Source organism: Hemitrygon akajei, chromosome 1, assembly GCF_048418815.1.
Source record: "Hemitrygon akajei chromosome 1, sHemAka1.3, whole genome shotgun sequence".
In the NCBI taxonomy this organism is placed as follows: Eukaryota; Metazoa; Chordata; class Chondrichthyes; order Myliobatiformes; family Dasyatidae; genus Hemitrygon; species Hemitrygon akajei.
The window spans coordinates 25,992,139-26,005,646 of record NC_133124.1 but is presented as its reverse complement, the minus strand read 5'-3'; the positions used below and the strand labels follow the sequence as shown (position 1 = coordinate 26,005,646).

At 40.8% G+C, this 13,508-nt stretch overlaps 1 protein-coding gene across 2 annotated transcripts in view; it reads right to left on the bottom strand.

Moving 5' to 3' along the window:
• LOC140724980 (uncharacterized) overlaps positions 1–13,508 on the bottom strand; it is a 71,747-nt gene that overhangs the window by 22,081 nt on the left and 36,158 nt on the right. For both annotated transcript variants that reach the window (XM_073039865.1, XM_073039874.1), the window contains exons 7-8: positions 8,084–8,238; positions 1,133–1,295 (exon numbers count right to left, since the gene is read on the bottom strand). In XM_073039865.1, coding sequence (XP_072895966.1) covers positions 1,133–1,295; positions 8,084–8,238 — 318 coding nt within the window. The remainder of the gene's footprint in view (positions 1–1,132; positions 1,296–8,083; positions 8,239–13,508) is intronic.

Sequence of the window (13,508 nt, the reverse complement as noted above, 5' to 3'; positions counted from 1 at the left end):
GAAGAAACCACCACCAACGGAACTCTGGAAGGATTGACATCATAAAAAGGAAACGCTGGCAAGTTCTAAAATCTGTCTCTCTCCAACCAAAAAGCTGCAGCCTGAATGAACTGATTGACTTTTATATTTCCATCGGACAATACATTATCCCCTAGACAACGATAGAGCTTATTTCTTATTGATTATTATTATACCCGCACTTTTAGAGTTAGTATTGACAACGTATATTATCTGTATGTTTGCATTGATGTTATTTTTGTGTATTTTTACCAATAAATACTGTTAAAAATAGTACCATCAGACTTCAACGGACCTCTCTATCTTTGCTGGTAAGTGACCCAGTTACGGGGTTCGTAACATTAGGACTGTTAAGTCAAAAAGATCTATTCTCTTCATGGTTCTAAATCTTGCAGTGAGACAGCAAGGGTAAGCACAACCGCTTATGTCATTTAAAATTGTATTTTGTTCCAAATTTGTAACTCAGCCAGTGAAACATAGAAACATGGAAAATAGGTGCAGGAGTAGGCCATTCGGCCCTTCGAGCCTGCTCTACCATTCAGTATGATCATGGCTGATCATCCAACTCAGAACCCTGTACCTGCTTTCTCTCCATACCCCCTGATCCCTTTAGCCACAAGGGCCATAGCTGTCTTTTAGGTGTTTTTAATTAGGCACAAACAAGAGAAAACCTCCAGGTGCTGAAAATCCAAGCAACACACACAAAATGCTGCAGGAACTCAGCAGGCCAGGTAGCATCTTTGGAAAAAGAGTACAATTTACATTTCGGGCTAAAACGTCGACTCTACTCATTTCCACAGATGCTGCCTGGCCTGCTGAGTTTATCCAGCACTTTGGGTGTGTTGCTTTAATTATGCACATTTAGCTTTTAACCTAATTTAACCTAAAAGATTAGTAGCAATATCCTTCAGCATACCACTCAATTGATCATTTTGTTTTTAAAATGACCTGCAAGTAGAGCAAACTTCAAACTGTTCTCTCCTCCCATTTTAGACTTCTCTCTGTATTGGTTTGCATATTTGTAAAATAAAAAGACAGACAGACATAACACCAGATTATTTATACCCAATATACAGTAATAACTATTTAAACAGTTTTCTTAAAATGTACTTACCCTCTCCACATCCTGTGTTAGTTCCATCACCTGAGAGTGCAAAATGGCATTTTCTTTTGTCAAGCGGCTACAGTCATCAGCCTCTTTATTCCTGAGAAACTTATCTTCTTCTGCTAATACCTCTTGCTCCCTCAGCTTCTGCTGCAGACTGCTGATTTCATTTCTGGAAATACATTAAACCAGTTAACCTTAACCTTGAAGTAAAAATGTGCATGTACATTCTATTTCTCCTTGGGTTGTGTATGACATGACTTGAACAAGTAAGGAAATGATCAGAATCAGAATCAAGATTCATATCTCTAGCGTACATTGTGAAATTTGTTGTTTTGCAGCAGCAGTTCATTGCAGAATATAATAATAACTATAAATTACTGTATTATATATGTATACATATATTTATAATCATGTATATGTATGCGTGTGTGTGTGTGTGTCCTGCTTACTCAGGACTCTGATGCAGACCCCACCATCCTGGACGAACCGCCTGAACTTCCTCCTATCCACGACCTCAGTCTACCACCAACCTTCCAGGAGGTTCTAGCAGCTGTCCATTTCCTTAAGAACAACAAGTCTCCTGGCACTGACAATATCCCTGCTGAGTTAAAGAAGAATGGAGGGTACATGTGTATGCACACTATCTACCAGTACATCACCAAAGCCTGGACTGATCAGAACATCCCACAGCAATGGAGAAATGCAAACATCGTTGTCATTTATAAGAACAAAGGTGACAAGGCCAAAGCGGCAATAGTAGGGGCATATCACTCCTTTGTTGCTGTTGCTGGAAAGGTCCTGGCTAAGGTGATGCTTTAGAGGCTCATCAGCAACATCATCGAGTCAATGCTGCCTGAATCACAGTGTGGATTTAGGAAGAACAGGAGCACGATCGACATGATCTTCACAGCCTGGCAGCTTCAGGAAAAGTGCCGGGAGCAACATCAAGACCTGGTTATGGCCTTTGTCGACCTCTCCAAAGCATTTGACACTGTGCAAAGAGAGCTCTTATGGGATGTCCTCCTCAGGTTTGGCTGTCCCAATAAATTTGTTAACATCCTCCGTCAGTTCAATGATGGGATGACTGCTCGGGTGACCATAGGAGGACAAGAGTCCGAGCCCTTCCTTGTACACACAGGGGTGAGGCAGGGTGTGTGCTAGCACCAGTGCTCTTTAACATCTTTCTCGTGTGTTACCAAGCTTCTCCACAATGAGATTGAGGATAGCAGTAGTGTGGCAGTGGACGTCAGATTAGATGGCAATGTCTTTGACATCAGGAGGCTCCACGCAACCACCAGACTCCGTAGAGAGCGGGTCCTGGAGCTGCAGTATGCAGACGACTGTGCTCTTGTGGCCCATACTCTGGAGGATCTTCAGACTGTCCTTGCTGTGGCGGTGAGAGCGTACAGCAGGATGGGGCTGACTGCAGTATGCGGACGACTGTGCTCTTGTGGCCCATACTCTGGAGGATCTTCAGACTGTCCTTGCTGTGGCGGTGAGAGCGTACAGCAGGACTGTCAATAGACAATACACAATAGGTGCAGGAGTAGGCCATTCGGCCCTTTGAGCCAGCACCACCATTCAATGCAATCATGGCTGATCATCCACAATCAGTACCCCATTCCTGCATTCTCCCCATATCCCTTGATTCCGCTATCTTTAAGAGCTCTATCTAACTCTTTCTTGAAAGCATCCAGAGAATTGGCCTCCACTGCTTTCTGCGGCAGAGCATTCCATAGATCCACAACTCTCTGGATGAAAAAGTTTTTCCTGAACTCCGTTCTAAATGGCCCATCCCTTATTCTTAAACTGTGGCCTCTGGTTCGGGACTCCCCCAACATCGGGAAGATGTTTTCTGCCTCTAGCATGTCCAATCCCTTAATAATTTTATATGTTTCAATCAGATCCCCTCTCATCCTTCTAAATTCCAGTGTATACAAGCCCAGTCATTCCAATCTTTCAACATATGATAGTCCCGCCATCCCGGGAATTAACTTTGTGAACCTACGCTGCACTCCCTCAATAGCAAGGATGTCCTTCCTCAAATTTGGAGACCAAAACGGAACACAATATTCCAGGTGTGGTCTCACCAGGGCCCTGTACAACTGCAGAAGGACCTCTTTACTGCTATACTCAACTCCCCTTGTTATGAAGGCCAACATGCCATTAGCTTTCTTCACTGCCTGCTTGCTGTACCTGCATGCTTACTTTCAGTGACTGATGTACAAGAACACCTAGATCCTGTTGTACTTCCCCTTTTCCTAACTTGACACCATTCAGATAGTAATCTGCCTTCCTGTTCTTGCCACCAAAGTGGATAACCTCACATTTATCCACATTAAACCGCATCTCCTATCCAAGTCACGTAACATCCTCCTCATATTTCACACTGCTATCCAGCTTTGTGTCATCTGCAAATTTGCTAACGTTACTTTTAATCCCTTCATCTAAATCATTAAAGCATATTGTAAATAAGTGCGGTCTCAGCACCGAGCCTTGCGGTACCCCACTGGTCACTACCTGCCATTCTGAAAAGGACCCATTAATCCATACTCTTTGGTTCCTGTCTGCCAGCCAATTTTCAATCCATGTCAGTACCCTACCCCCAATACCATGTGCTCTAATTTTGCCCACTAATCTCCTATGTGGGACCTTATCAAAGGTTTTTTGAAAGTCCAGGTACACTACATCCACTGGCTCTCCCTTGTCCATTTTCATAGTTACATCTTCAAAAAATTCCAGAAGATTAGTCAAGCATGATTTCCCCTTCGTAAATCCATGCTGACTCGGACTGATCTTGTTACCGTTATCCAAATGTGCCGCTATTTCATCTTTTATAATTGGCTCCAGCATCTTCCCCACTACTGATGTCAGGCTAACTGGTCTATAATTCCCTGTTTTCTCTTTCCCTCCTTTCTTAAAAAGTGGGATAACATTAGCTATCCTCCAATCCTCAGGAACTGATCCTGAAGCTATAGAACATTGGAAAATGATTACCAGTGCATTCACGATTTCTAGAGCCACCTCCTTAAGTACCCTGGGATGCAGACCATCAGGCCATGGGGATTTATCAGCCTTCAGTCCCATCAGTCTACCCAACACCATTTTCTGCCTAATATGAATTTCCTTCAGTTCCTCCGTTACCCTAGGCCCTCTGGCCACTATTACATCTGGGAGATTGTCTGTCTCTTCCCTAGTGAAGACAGATCCAAAGTACCCGTTCAACTCGTCTGCCATTTCCTTGTTCCTCATAATAAATTCACCCGTTTCTGCCTTCAAGGGCCCAACTTTGGTCTTAACTAATTTTTTCCTCTTCACATACTTAAAGAAGTTTTTACTATCCTCCTTTATATTCTTGGCTAGCTTACCTTTGTACCTCATCTTTTCTCCCCGTATTGCCTTTTTAGTTATCTTCTGTTGCTCTTCAAAAGTTTCCCAATCCTCTGGCTTCCCGCTCATCTTTGCTATCATCAATACCACCAAGACAGAAGTGGTTTGCCAATGTAGTACCAGTGTCCCACCCACCCTACCTGCCTTCACTGTTGGTGATGAGAAGTTGTCAGTAGTGCCATCTTTCAAATATCTGGGAAGCATTCTCTCTGAGGATAGTGGCATTGACAACGACATCCAGAGCAACGTTAAACAGGCATCAGCTGCCTTTGGGAGACTTCGGCGTAGAGTCTTTCAGAACAGGAGCCTTCGTCCCTCCACAAAGGTCGCCGTATACCAAGCGGTCTGTGTCACCACCCTCCTTTATAGCTGTGAAGCTTGGGTAACCTACAGCCGTCACATCAAGTCCTTGGAGCGCTTCCACATAAGCTGCCTTCAGCGCATCCTGGCATGAGCAGGTGCCTCACACTGAAATACTTGTAAAGACCAACTGCAGAAGTACTGAGGCCATGATCACCCAGCGTCAGCTGTAGTGGCTGGGGCACGTGATAAGGATGCTCCCAGGACGGCTACCCCACAGAGTGTTATACGGCCAGCTAATGGTCGGCGCTCAGCTGGAGGGCAGAAGAAGTGCTATAAGGATCAGATGAAGAATGCTTTAAGGAATTGCAAGATCAGACCTGAGGACCTGGAGGATGTTGCTGCTGACCGTATCACTTGGCGACAGCTGTGTAGGGACAGGGTTCGTATTCTGGAGATGGAAAGAACAACCAGAAGACAGCAGAAGAGAGCCAGGAGAAATGCAGCCACAATTGCCATCACTACCACCACTACCACACATACATGTCCCACCTGCAATAGAGCTTGTGGGTCCAGGATAGGGCTGTATAGTCATCAAAGATCTCACCGTTAAAGGAGTGGACGTTGTCATCAGATTTCGATGGACAACCGAAGAAGTGTGTGTGTGTGTGTGTGTGTGTGTGTGTGTGTGTGTGTGTGTGTGTGTGTGTGTGTGTGTGTGTGTGTGTGTGTGTGTGTGTGTGTGTGTGTGTGTGTGTGTGTGTGTAAATAAAATAAGTGGTGCAAAAGTAGAGGGAAAAGTACTGAGGTAGTGTTCATAGTTTCATTGTCCACTCAGAAATCTGATGGCAGAGTGGAAGATGTTGTTCCTGAAATGATGAGTGTGTCTCTTCAGGCTCCTGTACCTCCTCCTTGATGGTAGCAATGAGAAGAGGGCATGTCCAGGGTGATGGGCGTCCTTAATGATGGATGCTGCCTTTTTGAGGCATCACCTTTTGAAGGGGCCTTGGATGGTGGGGAGATTACTGCCCATGATGGAGCTGGTTGAGTTTACAACTTTCTGCCTTAGTTACTGATGATAGTTACTTATGTGCAGTAACCATTTTTTTACATGATGAAAATTCAATGATTAAAAGTCTGACATGTTAAAGAAGTAAGGCAAGAAGGTGGCAGTGAAATAAATGCACCATGTGGAAAAGTTACGCACCTCTGTAAAACAGAGGAAACTACAATTTTTTAAATGAGAAAAAACAGTATTTGATACTTGAAGGAATCCTGGTGTGTTGTTTCTCAAAAGGTAAAAGCTAAAAACAGGTCCAGCAGTTATTAGGCAGGTAAATGATATTTTATGTGGATCAGAACAAAGGAAGCTTTGCTCAAACTATGTTAGACCTTAGCTAAAGAGATCAACATGGCATATATATCTCCTGTCTCTCACTAAGTATATTTACCCGGGAGTTCATGCAATGTAGATGTACTAGATTGATTCCTGTGATTAGCACAGATGGGGGTGAGGGGGTAAGAGTATAACTGACTTCTGGTTACTGGGTTTTAGAAGAATGAGAAGTCATCTTACCGATACACAAGATTCAGAAAGAGGCTGTCAGGATGTTGTAGAAAACTCTTTCCTTTGCCAGTGTATCTAGATCTAAAGGACATGTTCTCAAGGCCATCTAAGACTGAGAAGTGTTTTTTTTTAATGCAAAAGGATGTAAAATTTTGCAATTTCTTTTTACATCATGCCCAAAGATGGTAAAGTCCTTGAGTGTATTTGACACAGAGAAATATTTTTGGTCACTAAGGAAAATCAGAGATGATGGGAATTGGACAAAATGGTGGTATTGGGGTGCAGAATCAACTTTGACCTTACTATCTTGACTGATACCACTATAATTTCACAGAACTTAATAGAAATTAAAAATAGCACAAAAAATCAGAGGTGGCATCATTTGAAATAAATGATTAGATTAGTTTGGAAGGAGGAAAACAAAATTGAATAGATAGGGAATAAGTGTGGAAAACAGGGGAAAGGAACACAGACTTATTGCCTATATTACTTGTAAAGAAAATTCAAATCTGTTCCACATACATACATTTAAATTCTTTGGGAACAGCAAACCAAAAAAGCAATCCTCAGTGTGTATAGAGTTGGATTTAATATAGGATTTCTTCCTGAATCCTATTTGTTGACTCTCTTTACTGCTCTCTCCTTATTTAATGACTCTTTCTTTCACTCCATAATTATTCCACTTTCTTCCATCAAGCTCAAGCACACAGTTTAAGATGACAAGCATTTTATTTTATCTTAGCCAAGGAGGAAAAAAAATCAAATTGTATTTGACAGATAATGTCCTCCAGTATTATTGGTTCAATAATGTTAAACCCCATATGGTTATAGACATTGAGCTACTGAGACTCCCCCCAACCCAAGTTTATTTTTCCAATACTATATACAAGGGATTGTAAAATGATAGAATATCAGTAGGAAAAGGGGAATTAGGAAAATTTTAGACATGAAAATATATTAATCAGTTTCCTCAAACAAATTTTAAAACACTGAATTGCTAGGGCTGTGTACAATCTACAGGATAAATATTTTAAATTCTTAGTTGTGCAACGTTCAGGGTGTTACAGAGAAAATGTCTTCATGCTGGAATCAGCCTTTTATTTCTTTACAGTAGGAACTCAAATATACTGTTTCCATAAACTCCCACATGTCTACCAGATGCAATACGAAGACTGAGAAAGTCTACGTTAAGTTCCTCAGTTACTTGTGCCATGATGAGACCATGCTAGGGTGGAGGAGCAACACCTTATTTTCTGTCTGGGTAGCCTCCAACCTGATGGCAGGATTATCGATTTCTCTTTTCGGTTTAAAAAAACTCCTCCTCCCTCCCTACTCTGGCCTTTTACGCCTCCTTATCAGGCTATCACTTCCCTCTGAGACCCTCCTCTTCACCTTTCTCCTGTGGTCCACTCTCCTCTCCTACAAGATTCCTTCCTCTCCAGCCCTTTACCTTTCCCACACACCTGACTTCAGCTATCGCCTTCTAGCTATCTCTCTTCCCCTCCCCCCATCTTTTTATGCTGGCATCTTCCCCCTTCCTTTCCAGTCCTGAAGAAGGATCTTGGCCTGAAATGTTGACTGTTCATTCATTTGCATAGATGCCGTCTGACCTGCTGAGTTCCTCCAGCATTTTGTGCATTTTGCATTAGTTTACAAGCTTTCATTAAAAATAACGCAGTCCAAATTCATTATTTCCTCACCGGAGATCTCTTGCAATGTGGTCTTGCATGGACACAGTACTAGTGTAGTATTCCTCCTCACACCGATGAAGGGCAACTTGGGCCTTTAACAATTCCAGCTTCTTTTGTTCAAGCTGAACTTCTGCTGCTTGGTGCTTCTCAACATGCTGATTAAGCTTAAAAGGTTTTAAGGAACAATACGTAACTGATACAACAATTGAGGTAAAGCATTAAATTTCTCTACAGTTATTGTTGTCTTCTACCATCAGAAAACCAGTAGTGGCCTAAAGATCTTAGTCAATTCCACTCATCAATTGCACAAACCTATTTCAAAATCATTCTGAAATAATGACTTGTCCTTGTTAATGAAGAAATAATTAATCACAGTATATAATTAACAAGGAAAAATAAATCATAATTTATCATTCTTGTATTTTTAAAAATAAATATATATTTGTAAAAATATACAGTTAATCTGGTTGATTGGATTTATTAAGCAATAACGAAAGCAGTAAAATGTTAAGGATCAAATGACTGAAAATTGTATTTTAATCTCCAAACCTCAATTCCCAGAACTTTCCAAAGCTTTTTGTACTTCAAAGAATACAATTTATTTATCTGGCTCCTTCACATTTTGAGCTATTTGCTTGCACTCCCCAGTGATCTCTTGTAGACAGTTTCCAGGAATCTGACTAGACGCTCCTACAAACACTGCCCTTTCTAAGAGGTATGCTATATTCACAACTTCTGAGGAAGGTGAAAGTCTACAGTGTTTAAGATCAGAACAGAAATTTACTGATCAGGAACTTTGTATTATAAAGGAATGTAGTCTGTGGTCAAGGATGACAGAGGGGTGAAGAAGACATTTAGTAAGCTGTCCTTCATCAGACAGGGCATTGAATTTAGCAGCAAGGATATTATGCTGCAGTTACATAAGTTGTTGTGAGGCTGCACTTGGACTTTGATCTCTCTTTTGTAGGAAAGACATTGTCAAACATGGAGAGGATGCAGCAGAGTTTTACACATGGCCATGCTGGATCTTTGTTCTCTGGAGTGCAGAATAATGAGAGGTCACCTTATAGAAGTTTATAAAATCATGCAGAGTATGGGTGGACAGCCTTTTCCTCAAGACTGAGGAGTCTAAAACTAGTGGGCATAGAAACAAGGTAAGAGGGAATTTGAGAGGGAGAAACATAAATCACATGTATCAGTATTGCAATGGTATAAAGCGAATTACAGAGGCATGAGAGAGGAGCTTGCCCAGGTGGATTGGAGGAGGATACTAGTGGGGATGACGGAAGAGCTGAAGTTTCTGAGAATAGTTCACAAGGCACAAGATGGATATGCCCCACAAAAGAAATTGTTCTCAAATGGCAGGGGTAGGCAACTGTGATTGACAAGGGAAGTTAAGGACTGCATTAAAGCCAAGGAAAGGGCATATAATGTAGCAAAAGTGAGTGTGAAGTTGGATGATTGGGTAGTTTTTAAAATCCAACAAAATGCAATGAAAAAGCTATAGGAAGGAAAAAGATTAAATGAGGATAAACTAGCCAATAATATAAAGCAGGATACTAAAAGTTTTTATAGTTACATAAAGAGTAAACGGGAGGAGAGAGTTGATATTGGACCACTGGAAAATGATGCAGGTGAAGTAGTAATGGGGGACAAAGAAATGGCAGATGAACTTAATGGGTACTTTGCATCATTCTTCACTGTGGAGGACACTAGCAGTGTGCCAGAGGCCCGCGACTGGCAGGGAGCAGGAGTGAGTGCCATTGCTATTACAAAGGAAAAAGTGCTAGGCAAACTCAAAGGTCTTAAGGAGGGTAAGTCACCTGAACCAGATGAACTACTTCCCAGAGTCCTGAGAGAGGTTGCTGAAGAAATAACGGATGCATTAGTCATGATCTTTCAAGAATCACTTGATTCTGGCATGGTCCCAGAGGACTGGAAAATCAAAATGTCACTCCACTTTTTAAGAAGGGAGGAAGGCAAAAGAAAGGAAATTATAGGCCAGTTTGCCTAATCTCAGTGGTTGGGGAAGTGTCAGAGTCTATTATTATGGATGAGGTTTTGGGGTACTTGGAGACTAATGATAAAATAAGTCAAAGTCAGCATGGTTTCTGAAAAGGGAAATCTTGCCTGACAAACCTGTTAGAGTTCTTCGAGGAAGTAACAAGCAGGGTGGACAAGGGAGAGGCAGCGGATGTCATTTCCTTGGATTTTCAGAAAGCATATGATAAGGTGCCATACGAGGTTGCTTAACAAGGTAAAATCCTATGGTGCTACAGGAAAGATACTAGTATGGATAGGGAATGGCTGACAGGCAAGAAGCAGCATGTGGGAATAAAGGGAGCCTTTCCTGCTTGGCTGCCAGTGACTAGTGATGTTCCTCAGGGGTCAGTATATGGGATTGCTTCTTTTCACATTATTTGTCAATGAATTACATAATGGAATTGATGGCTTTGTGGCAAAGATTGCAGATAATACATAGATAGGTGGAGGGGTAGGTAATGCTGAAGAAGTAATGCAATTGCAGCAGGACTGAGACAAATTGAAAGACTGGCAAAAAAAGTGGCGGATGGAATACAGTGTTGGGAAATGTATGATAATGCATTTTGGTAAAAGGAACAACAGTACAAACTATTATCTAAATGGGGAAAAATTCAAACATCAGAGGCGCAGAAGGACTTAGGAGTCCTTGTGCAAAACTCCCAAAAGGTTAATTTCCAGGTTGAGTCTATGGTAAAGAAGGAAATGCAATGTTGGCATTTATTTCAAAGGAAATAGAATATAAAAGCTAAGAGATAATGCTGAGGGTTTATAAGACACTAGTCAGGCCACACTTGTGGAGTACTGTCAACAGTTATGGGTCCCATATCTCAGAAAGGATGTGTTGTCATTGGAGAGAGTTGAGGAGGAGGTTCACAGGGATTATTCTGGGAATGAAGGGGTTAACATATGTGGAGCATTTGGCAGCTTTGAGCCTGTACTCACTGGAACTTAGAAGAATGCAGGGCGATCTCATTAAAACTTACCAAATGTTGAAAGGCTAATTAAGGTGGATGTGGAGAGGATGTTTCCTATGGTGGGGGTATCCAGAACTAGAGGGCACAGCCTCAAAATTGAAGGGTGACTCCTTAGAACAGAGGTAAGGAGAATTTTTTTTTTTAGCCAGAGAGTAGTGAATCTGTGGAATGTACTGCCACAGACAGAGGTGGAGGCTAAGTCCGTGGGTATATTTAAGGTGGAAGTTGATAGTTTCCTGATTGGTCAGGGCATCAAAGGATATGGCAATAAAGCAGATGTATGGGATTGAGTGGGATCCAGGATCAGCCATAATGGAATGGTGGAGCAGACTCGATAGGCTGAATGGCCTAATTCTGTTCCTATGTCTTACAATCTTATAGGTAAGGGATTTAAAAGAGACCTGAAATGTAACTCATAAACAAAAAAGTTTCTGCAGATGTTGGAAATCCAGAGAAATTAAAATAAAGAGGCAGGTTTGGGAGAGTGACAGGGCTAAGAGCACTATTGTCTCAGAGCTCCAACAACCCAGGTTCGATCCTGTCTGTGTGGAGTTTGTATGTTATCCTTATGATCTCCTGGGTTTCCTCTGGGTGCCCCTGTTTCCTCATACATTCAAAACATCTGTGGGTTTGTAAGTTAACTGGCTGTTGTAAGCTGCTCTTAATGTACAGGTGAGTGGTAGGAGTTGATTGGAATGTATGTAAATTTAAATTTTATTAGTGTACTTGATAATCAGCAGGATCTTGGTGGGGCAAAGAACATGTTTCTGAGCTATATCATTCCTTGAATCTAAGACAATAAACCATTTTATAAATACAAGAGCTGAATAGGACCATAAAGGGATTAGCAGAAATTTTTGCCTCAAGGAGAAAAAGCAAACAGACAGAATGGTGCATTAGTGCAGAGAAATTTAAAGAGGGAACACATTGAACAAAAATTCAAAAGAGGATAAGTGCTCTGATCTAAATATTTTAAGAATTATGGAAAGAGAAAGCTGAGTAATTAACTCAATAATTTATTAGAATATGATATAATGCCAAGATGATCACTAGAATTAGGATATATTCAAGGGGAACAGGACACTCCAAGAGAATAGTCATCTTAGACACAGAAAATGTAACAGAAATATGCAAATGTTATTGAGGAAGACTGCTGCAAGTTACAGAGGACATCAATAATTTGCAAAGTGGCAAGTATTTGGCAGATGAGATTTAATACAGATAAATGTATGGTAGTGTATTTGGAGCATTTATTCTTTAGAGTCTCTCCAGAGAGGTAGAGTAATAATAGGATCAGACTACAAATATAATCACTAAATGTTGAAGTACAAGTTAGTAAAGCAAAAAAAACCAAACCAGACACAAGAGTTTTGTTTTTAAGGAAGGATTTAATTGAAAAGGAAGGTATCAGACATTGCTTAGTTCACAATAGGGCCTGGTTATCAAAAGGATACAGCTGCCCTGGAGATGATTTACAAGGACGATGTCAAACGTGCAAGTGTTCAAACACCAGGAAAGACCAGCTCTCTTTCCCTCTGAGACAAGACAGCCAAGCCCTTAGAGAAGTCTTGAAAATAATGAAAGGCTTTGAAAGAATGGATAACAGAAAAATGTTGCCATGTAGGAAAGAACATACTGTAAGACCATTAGTATAAGATAGACAGCAAAAAATGCGATAGAGAATTCACAAAAAAACTCTTCATGAAAGAATGGTGAGAATGTAGAACTTATTACCACAGGGAGCGGCTCATGCAGATACACTTAAAGGAATGCCTGAAGAAGGCATGAAAGAGAAGGGGGTTTCTGCTGACAGATTTAGATGAAGAAAACAGAAGGTGACTCTTAAGGAGTAAAAAGGTCAAAGTAAACTGGTTAGCTTGCGCAGTCAGTCCAATACTGTACTGCATAAAATCTATGTAATTTTACACATCTGATGAAAATAAACAAATATAAATTTTGAAGACTATTCTTTGTTGTTTGTATGTGGATTATATAAGTAACAGTAGAGAACAAATGATTGTATTTACTTCACTAATTATTACGTTGAGTTATTTAACTTAGCGTGGTTTTGCACAAATCTACTGTACTGAAAATTTTGTTTTGCATTGAAAGTTTTTCAAATTTGTTATCAAAACCAATATGCCAACTTGATTAAGTGGAATATCACGGCAATAGTTAAAAAGATCATCTGGTGAGGCATTATGAGTGAAACTGAGAAATAAGAAGGGGAGGATCTCCTTATTGGGATTGTACAATAGTCCCCGGAAATTAGAGGAACAAATGTGCAGGGCGATTAGGGAAAATTGTACGAATAATAGGGTTGTCATTGTAGATAATTTTAACTTTCTTAACAATGACTAGGATTGCCATCATGTTAAAGGTTTAGAAGGGGCAGAGTTTATTCAGAAAATTTGATC